Genomic DNA, 20,651 nt, shown 5'->3' with positions numbered 1-20,651 from the left:
CATGTCAGGTTAGCTAAAGGAAAGCGACATTCTAGAGATTCTGAAATCCTTTTAAATTTTTTTAAGTAATTAAGTCTTTTTGTACAAATGAGGGCAGGAAAGAAGACAATGAAGGACATCAGTTATTCCAAATGGTCCTGAAATTCATGGAAGGATCATACACAAAAAACTGGTGAAAACAAAACAAAATGAAATTATATTCTCCCCAAAATTTACATTCAACAAGATGAATCTCATTCTTATCTGAGATGACAAAGGAGGGCTGAATGAACACATATAAGCCCACAAATATTCACTGAGTCTGATGTAAACATATATAAAGCTCAACAGGGAAATAAGCAGAGATTAAAAGGGAGGATAATACTGTGGAGAAAACAGAAAAGTAAAACAAGAATCCTGATGTTGAAGGGAAGTGTAGTGCCAACGCGATATTCACAGTGCCTATGGTGGCTATGAATATGCTGGTGTAATTCGGAACTGCAAAATATAACAGACTCTTCACATGGAAAACAGAGCCAAAACATTTATTTAAATACCAGAAAGTCAAATCCCAACACTAGAAAGCCAACTCCACTACAGCAACAAATAAATCTATACACAATAACAATGCAGGCGACACCACCATTTCCAAGCTTTCCCCCTGCCAAGGCCTTCCCACAAATGAACAATCACAGCTCCACAGCTCGATGCCTGGTTTCTCTCTCTCCCTCAACTCTAATTGCTGTGTCCCACTTCCTTTCAGCTCTGCTCTACCCTTCCTGCTCCACCCATTCAGCAAGCTCTTCCCACAACAGACTCATGTAACTCAGGCATCCATGTGACTCAAGTAGGTCACATGGGCTTATTAATGGATCCTTCCATTATGGAAAAATACATTAACCATAGATTTGGCCCTAAGATCTTTTGTATCCATTACATAGGTTAATGGGAGTTTAGGGGTAACTGGTGTCAACAGAACTTTACAACAATATAATAGGGATAACATAAAATCAGCACATAAAACAATATCTTAAGGTGGGACTTGAGCACAAGCACCCCATCATTCCCCTCGAATGAATAGGGCCCAAAATCTTGGGGTAAAGGAGAAGGTCTCTTCTTCCATAGCTACTTCCTTCTGAGACTGGTATAGAGCCATCCCTACTCCAAGAGGTCCCATTCAAGGGGTCAGTTCTTTAGTTGGCATCCAATGATTGGTTGATGCTAGGTCCAGGTGTGACACATCACAATCATGGACAGGGGGTGACATGTGGCTTAAGCAATCAGGCATCTGGAGGTGGAGGGTACTTAGCTTGTAGGAAACATATCTAGCAAACAAGTTTAACAGACAAAAAAGCAAACAAAAAACCCCAAACAAACAAGGAGACAATAACCAGAAACAGGGTAGGTATAGGGTCAGCCATGCTTCTAGGGTCCATGAACCCGTAGCCTTATTCACTGTTGTTTTGTTTTGTTTTTAACACGTAAGATTTTTTTTTTATTTAAAGCAAGAAGGTAGAGTTTATAATTTCAAGCAGATGAAATCTACTTGTTACTAAAAGAACACCATTTGCTGGTGGAATAATTCTTGTTTGCATGGCCCACATGGGGAGGGGTAGTCATTCTGTACTCCTCCCAGCTGAGCAGGAAGTAGAGTCTAGAAAACTAGGAGTTACTAAATTAAGCTGAGATCTGACAGCAATATTCAGTGGTTGACTCAGATCTTGGAAGCAGAAGTCAGGTAGAGTTGGAAGCATCAGGTGACCATCATCGGGACACTGGGCAGCACTAGCCAGAACTTCAAAATGGGGCATGGAAGGGATAATCTTTGTGAGAAGCAGTATTGGCCAAGGTGTAGGCTCTCTAGTGGCAGTTGAAGCTGAGTATAGTAGACATCTATCTCCTTGTCAATCAACTCAAAATCAAACACCTGAAAGTTCTCGGCAATCTGTGACAGGGTGATTGACTTAGGGATCACAACCACTTTTCTCTGGATATGGAATCTGATCAGAACCTGAGCTGTAGTTTTTTGGTGCTTTGCTGCAATGGCTTGGATCCTGGGGTTATTCAAGAGAGAAGGGTCCTCTAGCTTGGCCCATGGCCGATCTGGAGAACCAAGGGGACTGTAGGCAGTCACCACAATGCCCTTGGACTGGAAACATTCGATCAACTTCTCCTGAGTGAGATACAGGTGGCACTCGATCTGGTTAACTGCTGGCTCATACTATAGCCCCGGTTTGGTCAAGAGCTTCTCAATCTGGTCATGATTAAAGTTGGAGGTTCCAATGGCTTTTACCAATCCTGCATCTACCAACTCTTCCATGGCCATCCATGTATCCAAAAAGCTGGTATTACTGGGAATTACATTGCCCTTGTCATCCAATGGGAACAAATCCTTTCCAGCCTTAAATCCTGTAGGCCAATGAATAAGGTAGAAATCCAAGTAATCCAGCTTTAGGTCACTCAAAGTTTTTAGCAGGCTGACTTGACCAAGGTTTTCTCATGGTATGTGCACCAAAGCTTGCTGACAATGAAGAGCTCTTCCCGTTTGACAACATTCACCTTGATTTTCTCTTGGATGGCCTCACCTACTTCATTCTCATTCTGGTAGATGTGGGCACAGTCAATGTGGTGGTTTCCAACATCGACTGCAGCTTTCACTGCATCAGCCACTTTGCCTGGAGGGGAAAACTGCCCAGGCCCAGGATGGGCCTCTGCCTGGCTCCTCAGCACAAGGAAGGTAGCCATGATGCCCCAGCCTCGCAGGAGTTGGTCACTACCACACACATAAGTGCTGGCCCTCACAACTCGAACCCCCTTATTCATTGTGGTTTGCTGTTTTCTAATTTGCATATTTGGGGTCAACATTCTGGCTACAGTTGTACTTTAATCTGAGCTAGGGCCTGGCCAATTCCCTATTCTCCCTGAATGTGTAACAAACTTGGATACAATGTTTCAAGACGATCTATGGGGCAGTTCTTACTTCCTTATGCACTCTAATATCAAGTTTCTTTTCTTGGTACATTTTGTATACTTCATTAGTTCGAATACCATTTATTCTTCTAAAATCTATCCCTGCTCTCAGCAGAGCAATAAACAATTCTTTTCATGTCAATCTATTCTGACTTTGAATTCACTGGCCATTTATTCTTCTCTCTCTAGGAAATTTACCTTTTTCCCATTCCCCTAAGTCACTTAACTGTGAAATTTTATTTAGCACCTCCAAAAGAGGGTACCCTATTTCCCCAATTAGTAGAGTCAGGATTAGGTGTTTGTAAGCAGGAGGAGCCGTCTTCACTATGATATTTCTATGAGAAACTCCTAAGGAGGTACCATGATAAGCCTTGGTGTCTCCTATAACTATTGCTGTCTTCATTACCCCTTCCTTAACTTTCTCATACAGTTCCTAAGCAAATATCAGGTTTTGTCTCCACTAGGTTAACACAGAGTCAGAAGGATACTGACTGTTGCAGGATACTGACAGTTAAAGCTAACAGATTAATTGCATTATTACCTCCTTGGATATAGTAATCTCTAAAAGCTTTCTGTACAAAAGGATTCTAATACCTATAAATTTCAAACAATCTACATTATCTATCGATACTCCTCCAGCTCCTTCATTCTGTGACCTCCTGCTGGGTAAAATCCTCAATTATCTCCCTGAACACTGTGTGCCCACCCCACTCCCCAGTTCTCTTGCTTTCTTCTTAGTACTGGATGAACTCTGGCCTCCTCTTTTAACTTTTTTTCATTCTCCTCCCATGGATCCTCCTGGCAGGTGTTGGGGCCCAGCCTGTGCAAGGGCTGTATGCACATTCCTTTTGTTAGTTTTTCACTTTTTAGCTAAATGAACAGAAGCTTGTTCTTCTACCACCTGAAACTTTCTAGTTTGCTTTTCTAAAGGAAAATTCGAATGCTGTAGTATAGAAAGCTTCTCATGCAAACCAGCCAACTCCCTTTCCATCTGAGCTTTCTCTTCCAGCAGCTTGTCTCTGCTTTTAACACATAAAGTGATAACTTGTTAGCAAGGCCCAGCCTCTCCTACACACCCCTGCCAGTTCTTTCCCCAATTCTATTGGTATTACTTGTAAATATTTTTTTTAATCTCTAGCTTCTCCCTTCCATAGCCTCACTTCCCAGTTTTCACAGAGGCCCGTGTTTTTAGCCCATTCTCTTGCTACAGAGGAATAAGGTAAATCCTCCTGTCCTGGGATATCCCTTTCTCTCTCTAAAGCCCTTCTGCCTCTAAAAATAGGTCTGATGTTTTGAGATCCCATCCTTGTCGCCAAAGTAGCGCCAATGAGATATTCACAGTGCCTACAGGAGCTATGAATATACCATCGTAATTCTGAATCACAAAATATAACACTCTCCACATGGAAGACAGAACCAAAACATTTATTCAAACACCAACATAGCAACAAAGAAATCCTTCAGAGTAACCAAGAAGTCTATACAAATTATCAGGCATTTCCACAAACAAACTCCCCTAAGCAAAATTTCCTTCTCTCACTCACAGCCAGCTGCCTGCTTCCTCTGCCCTTCCAGCTCTGACTGCTGTGTCCAACTTTCTCAGCTCTGTTCCACCCCTCCTGCTCCACCCATTCAACAAGCTCCTCCTCCATGTGACTCAAGCAGGTCACATGGGTCTATTAATGGATTTAAAAGATCTTCCCATTATGCAAAATTATATTAACAAGGGAAGGGGAAGAGAAGGTTCATAGCTTTCTATAAAAATCCTATTTTTCTGCTCTGTGTTATGGAAATGTTCTTTTGTGGTATTAAAAACAACTCAAAAACAACAGCATTAGCTTTAAACAATATATTTTAAAACATATCTGATCAAGCTATAATAGTCATAACCTTCCATAAATCAAACAGAAAGGGCAGCACCAAAACACTGCTCTCACAGACAAATGCTGAGACACAAAGAAACTAAACAAATCTGTCACTGGGAGGCCTAAAGATACCATTTAGTTGAGAAGCTGAGATGTCAACTTCGAAATGGAGTCTGGAAGATATACTTCAAATGCAAAACTGGCACTTTCAAATGTTTCATCAAAATTCAGTTATTAATTTTACTTGGTATTTTTTATAACTATCCTTAGCTCCTTTTCCCTTTGGATTTATTTTATCTTCTCTATAACAACTGTGAAAAGAAGTAGTGCTGCTGCAATAGAAGGAATCACAAAAATGACAACAACAGTCCTAGGTAGAATTTGATATTGCTTTAAGATGTGCAAAATGCTTTACATATATATATTACTGCTTATTCTCACAACCTTGTGAGGTAAATAGTATTATTATGTTCATTTTAGATGAGTAAATGGAGTCTCAGAGAGATCAAGAGACTTATCTAAGATCCCTCAACTAGTAAATATCAAGAGAAAAGAGGATTTAAATATAGGTCTTCTTGACTCCTACTCTAATGCCCTTTGGTACACAAAATATAAAGAAACAAACACAATAGTACAGCTGCAGAAAAGAAAAAAGTCAGTGTAGCAAAAAACCCCAAAACAAAACAAAATAAAAACAAAAACCAAGAGTAACTTCCTTGAATCTTTAAAGATGCAAAAAATAAAGTAATGCTGATACTTACTAATTCCTTTCTCTCTGGGAGCAATCTTCTCCATATCTTTCAACTGAAATACATCTTTCTGTTTAAAAGGTATAAATCAGAAGCATATATTTACTCTTCATTTGATCCTGACATTTATGAATCAATCAACAGTATTTATTAAAGACCTAATACAATGAGCCTGGCACTGAAGCTATAAGTACAATGAAAGAAATAATCTCTATTTACAAGGGACTTACATTCTAGAACTAAATTCATTCTCTGATGGAGTCCCATGGCTACTTTCATGCATCATAAAGTCAGAGCTGGGAGGCCACCTAGCCCACTGCCCTTCATTTTACAGATGCATAAACAGGCCAATGAAAGATCTGCCCAAAGTCACTGGGTGATAAACAGCAAGAATTTGAACCCAAGTTAAATCAATAAGCATTAATTAAGTAATAAATTAATTACTATGTGTTATATACTGTGCTAGAAGTTGGGGATGCAGAAAAGGGCAAAAACAGTTCCCTGCCCTCAAGGAGCTCACATTCTAATGGAGGAAACAACAAATGACTATGTACAAACAAGACATATACAGAGAGCAAACTGGAAATAATCTTAGAGAGAAGAGAATAGCATTAAGGGGGACCAGGGAAAGCTTCAGCCTTCTTTCTATAGCACCATGCTGCTTCACTGGGATAGTATATGGGGGAGCTAAAGAAAAATGTGTAGGTTGAACAAATTTCCTGAAAGGTCAAAAGATTCTTAACAATATCCAGAGAGTTGATGCAAATGGATGATATAATCTGGATTTTTCTCCCCTTTTTGATCTTTCAAAGACTGTCAAGGACCATCACCATTTATTTTGTCAAAGATCATGGGGAGGATCACTACACATATGAAGTGGGAAAATAGATGATGATGACTTGAGGAAATTAGCATAATCTCTCTTCCCCTAATCACCAAGAATTTTTAGGAATATTGAACTATACTTAAAGAATGCTGGTCAAGTTAAAAATGTAAAATGAATATTTGATCTAATCACAGAACTTCAAATTGATAAAAACAAAAACAGGCTTTTCAATTGCAGTAAATCATTTGCTATTTTTTTCCACATGTATTATCCGACATTTGAAAACAGAAGCTTCATAGTCTTCTCCTCTGATTTGTATAGCCAGCATAATTTTTTAATGGACTGAGATTTCATTTTCTACTAATGAGAAGGCAAGATTTGTTCATATCCATTGAATAGATGAAGTCAAGGAGAAAAAAGGTTCAGAGAAACCATAAAATTTTGCCAAGTGGCAAGCTAGAAGCTTGCTAGTTTGGTTTGAAAGACTTGGCTGTTTCCTACCTGTATGACCTCAGGAAGTCATTTTTACCTTTCAGGACTTAAATATACTCATGTGTGAACTTATAACCTTTAAGGTCCCTTCTAGCTCTAAATCTCTGATGATCCTATGTAAAAATCTGTCATTAACATTACCAATAATTGCCTGAATTATTGTTGAGGAGGCCCTGGCAGAGAGTCCAGATCTATGAATGTCTAAAGAACTCCCAGTGTGGGAGTACAGCCTGGAGCCCTGAGAGGTCAGGCAACTTGTCCCTGGTCCTACAGTCAGTATGTAAGATAGGACAAGGACTTGACCTGACTCCAAGGTCAGTCCTCTCATGGACTAAGCCATTCTTCCTCTACTTTACCTCATATCTTGCCAACAGAAAATCTACTGAAAATAATAAAAATGTGAAGAAAATTTACTTACTGTCTCAAAAAAGATCTCCATCATACGAGTTCTCTTCTCTTCTGCGCTCAATCCTTTTTTCTTCGACTAAAGAAAGAGTAAATATGTTTCACTTTAAAACAATCTGGCAAGTAGCCTATTAAGAAATTTTACACATTTTCATACCTATAATAGTAGATACCTTCAGAGATAGTCAATAAACATTAAATAAATAAATGCCTGGTATGTGCTGGGCATTATGCTAAGCACAGAGGGATAGATGCAAAGAAAGGCAAAAGATAGTCCCTGCTTTCAAGGAACTCGGTCTACTACGGAAAAGGATATACAAACACCAGCGTACAAACATGATATACACAGGATAAATAGGAAAAAATCAACATTGGAAAAGGCTTCCTGTGGAAGGTGGGACTTTATCTGGCATCTAAGGAAGTCAGAGGGAAAGAATTCTAAGCATGGAGGACAGCCAGTGAAAATGCCCTGAGTCAGTGCAGCAAAGAGATCAGAGTATGGGGGGGTGGGAAGGGAGAAGGTTTATAAAGTGTAAGAAGTGGGTAGTGTAAGTGGGGTAGGGAGGAGAACAAAAGGTTATGAAGTATTTTGCATGCCAAACAGAGGATTTTATATTTGACTCTGGAGGAGGTGATAGGGAGCCACTTAAGTTCATTCGGTGGGGATACGATACAGTCAGATTCTGGGTTTTGGGAAGATCACTTTGGCAGCTAAATGGAAGATGGACTGGAATGAGGAGAGGATTGTGCCAGGATACTACCACATCTAGTCATGAAGAGTGATTTCAGGGTGGTAGCAGTGTCAGAAGAGAAAAGGTGGCATATTCTAGAGATGTTGCAAATGTAAAATCAACAGGACTTGGGGAAAAAATTGGATACAGGGAGTGAGAAGAATGGAAGGTGACATTTAGATTTCAGGCCTGGTTAACTGGGAGGATGGGTACTCACAAAAATAACAGAAATAAAAGTCAGAAAGTATGGGGGATTGGTGGATAAAGGTAATGAGTTCAATTTTGGAAATACTGAGTTTAACATGTGTATGGGACATCCAGTTCTAGATGTCCAAAAGAGTTTATTATGAACTCATCTCTTTAAGACCATTATATGCAGCAGAAGGAATACTAATATGCCCTCTGGTTGGATTCAATATAAGTATTTACTCAATGAACCTGGTATGTGAGCCTTTATATAACATACAAATTTCAAAAATATAATGTATAATGCTCTGTTATACCTATTAACATAAATGTGTCCATAGCAAGGTTTGCATTGTTTGTTTGTTTTTTTAAAAGGAAACAGGCATATTCCTCAGAGGGAAAAAAAAAGTTAAGAAAAAAATCACCTTTATGATGTCTTTCCTTCAAATATCTCATGGCTAGGTTTTTAATTTCCCTGGCACAGACCTTCATTATTTCTCCATTGTAACAGATGGAAAGCCCTACACTGAGTTGCTCTGACATACCCAAATTTCAGCCAGTTGGTTTCCATCCTAATAATTTCCTATTTGGTCTCTCTATCTCAAACCTCTCCGCATTTCAAATCCATTCTTTACAATCCAGCCAAGTAATTTTCTATAGTGAAAGTCTGACCATGTCACCATTCTCCCCCCATTCAAATTTCAGGGGCTCACTAATGTTATGTTAAAAAATAGTATTAGTACCCAGCAATACCACTCCTAGGTCTGTATCCTAAAGAGATCATACAAAAATATTTTTGGCAACTCTTTGTGGTAGCAAAAAATTGGAAATCGAGGACATCAACTTGGGAATGGCGTAACAGGTTGTGGTACATGAATGTAATGGAATACTACTAGGTATAAGTGATAAGCAGGTGAACTTCAGAAAAACCTGGCAAGAACTGATGCTAGTGAAATAAGCAGAACCAGGAGAACACTGTACGCAGTAACAGTCACATTGTGTGATGATTAACTTTGATAGACTTAGCTCTTCTCAGCAATACAAGGATCTAAGACAACTCCAAAAGACTCATGATGGAAAATGTCATCCATATCCAGAAAAAGGACTTTGGAGTCTGAATGCAGATGGAAGCATGATACTTTCTCTCCTTTTCTTTTATTGTTTTGTTTTGTTTCTTCTCTCTAGTGGCTCCTCCCATTAGTTTTAATTCTTCTTTACATCATGACTAATGTGAAAATATGCTTAATATGAATGTATACATAAAGCCTATATCAGATTGCACATCATCTTGGGGAGGGCGGGGGAGAGAGAGGAGAAGAAAATTTAAAACTGAAAATCTTATAGAAGTGAATGCTGAAAACTAAAAATAAATTATTTTTAAAAAATAGTATTAGTGACTCCATTTTGCCTTTATCCATCATTCTTTGAAGCTAAGTTTCAACTGCTTGTAAGTCACCTGATTTTGGAGAAGTCACAAAATTACTCCCCCTCCCAAAGGTCACCTGACTTAAGGAATGTCATAAAATATCCCTTTCACCTTAGTGAAACCAATCCCCTCCACCAATCAGAAACCAAGTCTCTCAATCCTTACAATCCTGTTTTTCCCTCACTCCAAATTGTATATTAGCTGGGTAGAAACCAATGGCCAAGGTCCCTGGCTACTCAGAGACTTAATCTCAGTTTACTTCTCCCCAGTTTGGAGAGAAAGACCAGAGACACAGATAAGAAGGGAAGGAACTATGTTCCCAATCTGCAGGAATTGATGATACAGTAAACTAATTAGAGATTAAATCTGTGATTAAAGTTTCTCTACTGTGAATTTTCAAATTATGATTTGAATATTTCTAAAAAATGTTTTGGGGAACATTCTGTAGAATTTGTTTTAAGGAAAAATAAGAATAAAAATTGGTGAAAGTCACATGAAAACAGCACTTAGACCTTTTGTCACTCTTTCCCTGAAAAATGACAGATTTACTTTTTTAATGCAAGGAAGGAAGGTAATTTTAATGAGTGGAGGGGAAAAAAGGGATTTGCAGTTTAAATTTAATAACTATCTATTATTAACTCTCTTGACTCTGAAAAGGGAGAAGCTTATTTAAATCAGGGAGCAGCTTCAAAGTAAATAAAATTAAACCTGGAAGAATGTTTTGTGTTGCCACTGTATTTGTTCTGTGGATGATATAACAGAATTTAATTGTTTGGGTAAACTAGAAGCAAAGTCACCAAAAGGTATTGGAATAGACCATACATTTATAAGCTTTTAAGAACCCCTATATCTATCAAACATTTAAAGAACAGTGAATTCCAATACTATACAGACTGTGTGGAAAAACTGGTGAAAGAGTATCCTACCAAATTCTTTCTGATGGTTCTGATATCTAAACCAGGAAGAGCTCAAATAGAGAAAGAAAATTATAGACCAATTTCTCTAATGAATGTAGATGCAAAAAATTTAAATCAGATATAAACAAAAAGATTACAGCAACTTATCATAAGAATAATACATTATGATCAGGTAGGATTTATACCAGGAATGCATGGCAGGTTCAAAATTAGGAAAACTATCAGCATTATTGATCATATCAACAACAAAACTAACAGAAAACATGATTATCTCAATAGATGCAGAAAAAGCTTTTGACAAAATACAACACCCATTCCTATTGAAATACTGGAGAGCATGGCAACAAATGGAGTCTTCCTTAAAATAATAAGTAGTATCTACCTAAAACCATCAGTAAGCATTATATGTAATGAGGACAAGCTATATGCATTTCCAATAAGATCAGGGGTGAAACAAGGATGTCCATTATCACCATTGTTATTCAGTATGGTACTAGAAATGCTACCTTTAGCAATTAAAGAAGAAAAAGAAATTGAAAGAATTAGAAAAGGCAAAGAAGAAACTAAGTTATCACTCTTTGCAGACGATATGATGATATACTTAGAGAATCAAGGGAATCAAGTAAAAAACTACTTAAAATAAACAACTTTGGCAAAGTTGCAGGTTGCATAATAAACATACATAAATCATCTGCATTTCTACATGTTAATAACAAAGCCCAACAACAAGAGATAGAAAGAGAAATCCCATTTAAAGTTACAGTAGACTGTATAAAATATTTGGGAGTCTACCTGTCAAAACAAACCCAGGGACTATAAGAATATAATTACAAAACACTTTTTGCACAAATTAAGTCAGATCTAAGTAATTGGAAAAACATGAGTTGCTTATGGGTAGGCTGAGCTAATACAATAAAATGACAATTCCACCTAAATTAATTTACTTATTCAGTGCCATACCAATTAAACTACCAGAAAATTATTTTCTAGAGCTAGAAAAAATAATAACAAAATTCATCTGGAAGAGCAAAAGGTTCAGAACATCAAGGGAATTAATGAAAAGAAATGCTAGGGAAGGTGGCCTATCTATACCAGATCTCAGATTGTATTATGAAACAGCAATCACCAAAACCAGTTGGTACTGGCTAAGAAACAGAAGGGTAGATCAGTGGAACAGGTTATGTACTTAAGACACAGTAGTCAATGAATACAGAAATCTACTGTCTGATAAACCCAAGGACCCTAGGTTTTGGGATAACTCACTGTTTGACAAAAACTGCCTGGGAAAACTGGATAACAGTGTGGCAGAAACTGGGCATAGACCAATGCCTGACATCTTACACAAGAATAAAGTTCAAATGGGTGCACCATCTAGGTATAAAGGCTGATACTATAAATAAATTATGGGAGCAAGGGATAGTGTATTTGTCAGAATTATGGAGAATGGAGAAATTTATGACCAAATGAGATAGAGACATTATGAAGTGCAAAATGGATAATTTTGTTTACATTAAATTTAAAAGGTTTTGCACAAACAAATCCAATGCAACCAAGATTAGGAGGGAAGCAGGAAAATTGGGAAAGAATTTTTATAAGTAGTATCTGTGATAGAGGACTTATTTCTAAAATATATAGAGAACTGAGTCAAATGTACAAGAATACAAGTCATTCCCCAGTTGATAAATGGTCAAAGGATATGAACAGGGAGTTTTCAGAGGAAGAATTAAAGCTATCTATAGTCATATGAAAAAATGCTCTAAATCACTACTGATTAGAGATGCAAATCATAACAACTCTGAGATACCACATCACACCTATCAGACTGGATAACATGGCAAAACAAGAAGATGATAAATGTTGGAGAAGATGTGGGAGAGTTGGAACACTAATTCATTGTTGGTGGAGTTGTGAGCTGATCCAACCATTCTGGAGAGCAATTTGGAACTACCCCCAAAGGGCTACAAAAATGTGCATACTCTTTGACTCAGCAATATCATTTCTAGGACTGTATCCCAAAGAGATCATAAATATGGGAAAGGGAACCACATGTACAAAATATTTATAGCAACTCTTTTTGTGGTGGCCAAAAACTGGAAATTGAGGGAATGCTCATTAATTGGGGAATGGCTGAACAAGTTGTGGTATATGAATGTAATGGAATACTATTGTGCTATAAGAAATGATGAACAGGAGGACTTCAGAGAGGCCTGGAAGGACGTACATGAACTGATTCTAAGTGAAATGAGCAGAACCAGAAGAACATTATACACAGTAACAGCCACAGTGTGTGAGGACTGTTTCTGATAGACTTAGCCCTTCACAGCAATGCAAGGACCTAAAAAATTCCCAATGGACTTTTGCGGCAAAATGCCATCCACATTCAGAGAAAGAATTATGGAATTGGAACACAGAATGAAGCAAACTATTTTCTTTTGCGTTTTATTTTGTTTTTTTCTCATGATTTCTCCCATTCACTTTAATTCTTCCATGCAACATGACTAATATGAAAATTTGTTTAATAAGAATGTAAGTACAGAACCCACACGAGATTGCATGCTGTCTTGGGGAGGAAGGGGATAAAGGGTGGACAAAATTAAAAACTTATGGGAGTGATTGTTGAAAACTGAAAACAAATATATTAATTAAATTTTTAAAAAAGTTCTGGGTTCAAGCCCTAATTCTCCCATATTCTAGCTATGGATGCAAGGGCAATTCAGTTAATTTTTCAGGGCCTAAATAAACAAAACAAAAAGAACCCTTACGGCAAAGTCTTGCAATTAAGTGGCTTTGTGTAATAAAAATTTGTGCCAAAGTGTAAAGGAAAAATTATGTGAAGATTATTTTCAGAGATAGTCTAGATATGATTGGGAAATAAAGATTAGAGAAATTTTGTGGAAATGAAAGTTGAAAACTTTAAATAAATACAACAGCAAGTTGTCTACTCTTCCTATTATTATTTGATACAGTTCTGGAAATGTTAGCAATAGCAGTAAGAGAAAGAAGTTAAAGGTGTAAGACCAATTGAAACTATACCGATTTACTGAAGAGATGATAATTTACTTTAAAAATGCTAGGGGAATTAACAAAGATATTGATTCAAATAATAGCTTTAGGAAAGTTGTAGGCTAAAGAAAACCCTAAAAAATCAACAACAGAAGCCAAGAGGCAATAATAGGATGGTAAATACCATTCCAATTACCCATGAAATGATGGAGGATCAAAGCGCGCACCGCACGAAACCAAAAGCCATTCCCTAATAGATATATGATCAAAAGATAAGAAAAAAATAGTTTTCAAAGGATCAACTGCAAACTATTAACAACTGAAAGAAAGCTCTAACTCAAGAAATGCAAATCGAACCAACCCTAAGATTTCACTGCTCATCCTGAAAATTGGCAACAGGGACAAAAGAGGGGAAGAGTTAATGTTGGAGGGGTTATGGGAAAATAAGTACACTTGTTGGTGGAGTTGTGAATCAGTACAATCATTTTGGAAAGCAATTTGGAATCATGGAAATAAAATGACTAAATGTCCATTCTTGTAGACTCAGAGATTCCACTATAAGGCTTATATCCCAAGGAGGCCATGGATAAGAAGAAAGTCTCCCAATATTCCAAAATATTTATAGTGGCATTTTTTGTGAGAGCAGAGAATTTGAAACAAAGCAGATGTACATTGACTGGAGAATAGTTAAACATACTGCGGTACATAAATGTAATGGAATGAGAAATGATGAATATGATCATTATAGAGAAGCATGGAAAGATCTATAGTAACAAATGCAGAATTAAGTAGAACCAAGAAAACAATATGCACAATAATTACAACAATGTAAATGGAAAAGAACCACAAAAAAAAATCAAAAGTAAATGTTGCAAAATTATGAAGAAGTAGGCTGCAAAGAATTAATATGAGAAGATCCCTCTACCTAATCCTTCTGCAAAGATGGGAGGTCCATAAATGTGGTATATTGACTATATTTTCAGATTATTTTCAATGTTATTCATCAGTTTTGCTGAGTTCTTTTCCATCTTTCCTTTTATTTTTACTTTTAAAAAATGTTATTTGTTGATATATGGAATGGCTCTCTGGAGGGGGTTGCTGAGGGAAATTACAGTAATAAAAAAATGATGTAAAAAAAAATCTAAAAAAAAGAATATCATTTTGGCAGTTGTACAGAAGGTGGCCAAACAGAATGCTATTACAGCAGTTCTGATGAAAGGTGAGAAGAGCCGGAATTAGGAAACTAGGGAGATAAGAAGGCAAAAACAACAAGATTTGGCAAATAATTTGAATATGTGAGATGAGGAGTCTAGAAGGAAGATGGTTCTCTCAACAGAAATAAGGAAGTTTAGAAGAGGGATGGGTCTTGGGTAGAAAGACAACGAGTTCTGTTTTAGTCACGCCTAATTTGAGAAGCATCTATGATCTTTCAGTTTCAATGCCTCGGAATTTGGTGATGGTGGACATGTTAATCTTGGATTGATCTGCATAGAGGGGATAACCTGTGGAAGCGGATGAGGTCACCAAGTAAAAAAGTATAGAGAAGAGGCCCAAAATGAAGCCTTAGGAAAGACCCACATTTAGGAGGCATCATATGGAGAAGACAGCCAAAGGCACAGACCAACAGATAGCTTCAACCAACATTGGTAGTCAAATAAAATAAATTCTCTAGTTATAGCCTCATTTGTAGGTATCATTCCAGGCTGGCAATTAAAATAGCACTGATAACTCTGGAGAAAACAGTTTCAGTGATGAGGTCAGAAGCCAGATTAACAAAAGTTGAGGAGTGAGAAGAAAGGAAAGGAGGAAATGATTATTATAGCTTTTTCTCATATTAAATGATCAATATAAAAGGAGAACAGGTGAATAACGTTCATTAAAAATCTCTCAAAGAGGTATAAAAGGCCAATTCATTACTTGTGAGTGAAAAATTTTTTTCTGTAAAATAGAAATAGGGACAAATATGGCTGAAAAATAAGAAATGGAGGGAACATATGTTCCCTCTTGAATAATTTCTTTTAAAGGTGGTTTCATCTTTTTATAAAATCAGGAGCTCTAATAAATGATATTCCATCATAGGTTAAAGAATACTTAGGAATAACTCTATGTACCATTAGAAGTACCAACAGAAAACTGATACGCACAAAAGTTACAGAAATAACTACTGCTTTTTAACTATGTAAATACATGCTTAGCTTTACGAAAACTGTTTCTATGACAACCCCTGCTACTTCAAATTAAACAGCTATTAATTAGCTTACAATCTGATGAGCTTTGCCTAGATCAAAAATACACTAAGATGATACAGAATTTCATATTTCCAACCTCCACCATCATGAGAAAATGGTTTAGAAAAACTATCCCCATTCATCCTGTAGTATGTTCTTTATCAGAGATAACAATCACAAGTTTTAATACTGGATTTAACTTCTATAAAGAGCCCAGGTGTGAGGAACAGACTTCTTCCCACCTAAAAGGAAAAGGAAAAGCTTTAAACCTGTACCAGACAGATTTGGGCAATCAGTTAACTCAGGACTATAACTACCAAATTACTAAGACAGGGGGATAACCTGCATTAGTGATAATTTTTTTTTAAGTTTATTTAAGCTTGAGGGTGGTTCATTCACACCAATTTATTTATACCCAGGTGGCTGAGTTAGTCTAACCACAAGGAAGCCGTTATCAGTTAAACTTACATCTGGAGCAGCAGTAACTTCACACTTAAGTACCCTGGATTGCCTGTCTGTATCATAATTTCAGCTAAAATACTGACTGTTCAGCTTAAAAACAAAAGGCCTCAAATGACAGTTAATATCACCAGTCTAAAGAAAGGTTTTAAAAAATTCAAGTGAAATTCATCAAAGAAAAACTCATTGGAAATGGTCTGATGGGTAGTGAGAATGCACAAGAAACAGCAGGAGGTTTGAAATCCTATCTGGATTTAGCGGCTCTGCCTGGAAGCCACTACTAACCCACTATGGCATTAGGCATAAAAAATAATCTCTTGAACAGGAAGCAAGCCAGAGAAGCAGCCTGGAAAGCTACAGGTTGGTCTCATTACATACTTAAGAAGAAAAGAAAGCTGTACCTAATAGAAAACTATAGTTTGCAACTCAATCCTTTTCTGTTCTAGGTATATGTGAAAAACAAATATAGAAAAATAATGTCACCCCTCACTCTTCTCCCAATAGAAGGTGAAATGGGGGCTAACTTCTGCACTTCTGCTTATGCTGCCTCAAATATTTTATAAATGCTTACAAAACCTAAAAGCTACAAAAACAAAACAGATGTCATTCCTCTCTTGGCCCTTTGCACTATTACTTTACTTTACTTACTCCTCTGACAGTCTCACCAAGGCAGCAGCAGCTCCAACCCTTGGATCACTTACTAAGCACCTACTATTTGCCAGGCACAACGTATTTTGAGCAGCAGGATTTGTGGGAGACTCTGGGCCCCAGCAATTGTACGATTTGAAGGGTGACCTCCACATAACTGCCCCAATATTCTAACGCTTCAGTCTGACCAAACCCTTTATCACAGCTCAAAAACGTCATTGTCTGAATGAAGTACAAGCTGTTCAGTCGGGCATTTAGGGTCCCGCATTTTCTGGTAAAAAACCACCTGTGAGAGCAGACACAAGCGTCTGCCCGGAGGCCTGGAGGCCTGTCTCTATCCCTCTCTGCCTCCACCTCTGTCCCCAAAACAAAGTGGGGACAAAAAGTTCTAAGGCAGGACCTTCTTGTGTTATGGCCTTCGTGCCCTTCTGATGAAGCCTGTGAGCCTCCTCTTGGAATAATGTTTTAAATATATACAGTGTTTAAATATAAAAATGTTTTAAGTATATAAATCTATAAAATTTATATATATAAAAATATTTTAAGTATATAAATGTATAAAATTTATATAAAAATGTTTTCAGTATATAAATGTATAAAATTTATATAAAAATGTTTTCAGTATATAAATGTATAAAATTTATATAAAAATGTTTTCAGTATATAAATGTATAAAATTTATATAAAAATGTTTTCAGTATATAAATGTATAAAATTTATATAAAAATGTTTTCAGTATATAAATGTATAAAATTTATATAAAAATGTTTTCAGTATATAAATGTATAAAATTTATATAAAAATGTTTTAAGTACATAAATGTATAAAATTTATATATATAAATGTTTTAAGTATATAAAATAAAATATACACAAATTGTTTCAGAGAAGGCCAAGTGCATTGAAATATAGTTATAACATTACTTTTAACAGGCGAGCTCCTGAGCCCCAGGGTAAGAACACCCCAGTCCTAGCCTTTGGTCCGGATCTCTCCGGTGCCCCACCCCATAGGGATCAATCCACATTCATTGAGCACCTACGGCATGCTAATTCTAGAGCATCCTGGCGGCTCCCAAAGCGAGCACGCGGAGGGCGGACACGCGGTCCCTGCTCAGCACGGGTACGCACGGGGGCCACTGTATGAAACGTTTGTGGTGTGGCATTTAAAGGGTTTAAGTCCGCTAGTATCCCAGGGTGCAGGAGAGAGGGCCGCACCGGGGGGAACGCGCATTTAGACGCACACGCACACACACACACACACATATATATATATACATATAATACGGCACTTCACAAACGCTACTGGACAGAACGGCGCCTCGCAGTGTGGTCGTGAAAAACCAATGAGACAAAACACAAGCCAAAAAAGGGTTCTGGGGGAGGGGCAAAGACCGGGGGAAGACGAGAGGGAGGAGGGGGAGCAAAGGATCAGGGGAAGGAGGAAGGGAAAGGGGGAGGAGAAGGAAGACATGTGAGGGGGAGGGGGAAGGCGGAAGTGGGAGATGAAGAAGACGGGAAGGAGGAGGGAAAGGAGGGAGGGAGGAGGGAGAGCGAAGAATGAGGGGAAGGAGGAAGGGCTCGGAGGGGCAGCGGCCCGCGCGGCGCTTACCATGGCTGGGGAGGAGGCGCTGCCCCGGCGGGAGAAGCGCGGGCCGGAGGCGGAGCCGAGCGGCTGAGACGCGGGTTTGATTTTGGCGCCGCCCCGCCCCCGCCGCGCAGCCGCCCCGCCCCGCCCCCGCCGCGCAGCCGCCCCGCCCCGCCCCCGCCGCGCAGCCGCCCCGCCCCGCCCCCGCCGCGCAGCCGCCCCGCCCCGCCCCCGCCGCGCAGCCGCCCCGCCCCGCCCCCGCCGCGCAGCCGCCCCGCCCCGCCCCCGCCGCGCAGCCGCCCCGCCCCGCCCCCGCCGCGCAGCCGCCCCGCCCCGCCCCCGCCGCGCAGCCGCCCCGCCCCGCCCCCGCCGCGCAGCCGCCCCGCCCCGCCCCCGCCGCGCAGCCGCCCCGAGGAGGCGGGGGAGGGCCCGGGAGCGGGAGGAGCGGCGCCCCCTGGTGGCCCCCGGGGAGAGCGGAGCGGCCCACGACTGTCAGTCGACAAGCCCTCTCTAAGCGCCTCCTGCGCTCCAGACGCTGGGCAAAGAAAGAAAAAGAGCTTCCGGCCCGACGGCCATCCTCCCCTCTTAGCTCCCGGCTTCTTTCCTCCGTCTCCGATTTCCCGGCTCGGGGATTCCTAAACTGGCATCTCTGGAGGGAGTTTTCCGGGCAGCCTTTGAGCGTGGATGGAGGCGGGGGTCGGGGCAGCCCACCTTTAGTGTCACCGACGTCCTGCCCCTCAGTTATGAACGTAGGGGCGCGCGGGCCGCCCCGGACCCGGGACTGCCGGAGGGGAGCGCGGGCCGCCCCGGACCCCGACTACCCGAGGGGCGCACGGGCCGCTCCGGGGGTGCGGGGCACACGAAGCTCCTCCGTAGCCGCGGCTTGTTTCTGCGTCCACCTCTGGCTTCGCTCCGCTCCGCCTTCTCAGCCCTTCTCTCTCCGTCTGTTTAATACATCCTTGTCTTTGCTCTCCCCTTTCCTCCATCCTCTGGGAACGCTGCTGAGCGGTGTCCAACTATGTGCTGTCTCTTACTTCTTACCCCCGTCTGCCCCTCTGTCTGTCCGTCCGTCCCCTCTTTGCTTTCCCTGTCTCTTCCCCTGACTCCTATTTCTGGTTCTTTCCTTTCCCTGTCTCCTCTGTGTTTCTGTCTCTGTATCTCTCCTTGCTGTGACTGTTTCCATGATGTTTCTGGCCTTGTCTCTTTCTCCTCCATTACAGGAATTGGAGAATTCGGAGACGGAGTCCTTCTGTCTGGTGCTTTCCTCCTTGAAGCTGAAATATGTGCCTTTGAAGGAAGGTCTCGGCTTTTCCCGGAGCTTTATGGAACTCTCCTGGCCTCCGACTCTGAAAAGAAAAGACCTACCCCTTCTAACCTTAGCCCCTGCTCAGTGCAGGACTCCCTTCTCTCCAGTATTTGTAAAGCGCTTAGCACAGAGCCTGGCACAGAGGAGACATTTAATAAATGCTTGTCCCCTTCCCTATAGCACTTAGAGATTCCTGGCTTTTCTTTCTGGATCCTTCTCTCTTGCCTTTCTTTTCTCATCCCCGTCTTTGCCTGATTCCTCGTTTATCTGTGATCTCCAGCAGCATGTATATCACAATCCATCCATCCCTGCCCAAAAGTGTGCCAAAAGAGGCCACCGGGTGTGTAGATGTCTCATACAGCAACTCTGGGAAAGTAACAGTGTTAAAAAGATGAACCTTTGTATGTGTTCCAGGTGGTGTACAAGGGCCTCATGCCCCTCACATAGACTGTAGACATCTACTTACTATCTGGGTTGTGATTGCTTCAGAATACTCGCACCGAGCAGGTCTATGTTCCCAGATACATCATCGCTACATTGTTGCATTCGAATTGTCTCAAGGTTCTAGGGGTAATTCTGTTGAGTGGGAATGCTCTCCCTCTACTCACAACTCTTAAGTCTTCAGCTCCCATTGACTTATTTCAATTTACATAAGCCAGCCAGTCACAATTATGACACTTTAAGATTTTAAGCACAATCATTTACTTAAGGCATAAGGCAAAAGAAATAATAATATCAGAAATAATAACAATGGCAAAAGAACTAGTCACATTTTAACAGAAATGTGTAAATAATAAAATACATTACAATCTACTTATAAGCCTGGGTCACACTTTCCCCTCAATTCACTCAGTTTCTGTAGGGAGAGTGAGCACAC

General features: G+C 39.8%; 1 protein-coding gene and 1 pseudogene across 9 annotated transcripts in view; both read right to left on the bottom strand.

Annotated features, from left to right (window-relative positions):
- Nucleotides 1-20,259, bottom strand: part of MND1 (meiotic nuclear divisions 1) — a 111,851-nt gene extending 91,592 nt beyond the window's left edge. The window contains exons 1-3 of one of the 9 annotated variants that reach the window (XR_011969732.1): nt 18,493-18,598; nt 7,300-7,365; nt 5,576-5,633 (exon numbers count right to left, since the gene is read on the bottom strand). Coding sequence is in view for 7 of the 9 variants with exons in the window: in XM_072621291.1 (XP_072477392.1) it covers nt 5,576-5,633; nt 7,300-7,365; nt 18,493-18,495 (127 nt within the window). In the remaining 2 variants the exon portion in view is untranslated. The other 8 variants (XM_072621292.1, XM_072621296.1, XM_072621294.1 and 5 more) reach the window with 8 other exon arrangements.
- On the bottom strand, nt 1,687-2,931 carry LOC140511958 (aldo-keto reductase family 1 member B1 pseudogene; annotated as a pseudogene).
- Nucleotides 20,260-20,651: the final 392 nt, after the last annotated feature.

This window comes from Notamacropus eugenii, chromosome 6, assembly GCF_028372415.1.
Source record: "Notamacropus eugenii isolate mMacEug1 chromosome 6, mMacEug1.pri_v2, whole genome shotgun sequence".
NCBI classification, from domain to species: domain Eukaryota; kingdom Metazoa; phylum Chordata; class Mammalia; order Diprotodontia; family Macropodidae; genus Notamacropus; species Notamacropus eugenii.
This window is presented reverse-complemented; position numbering and strand designations above follow the sequence as displayed.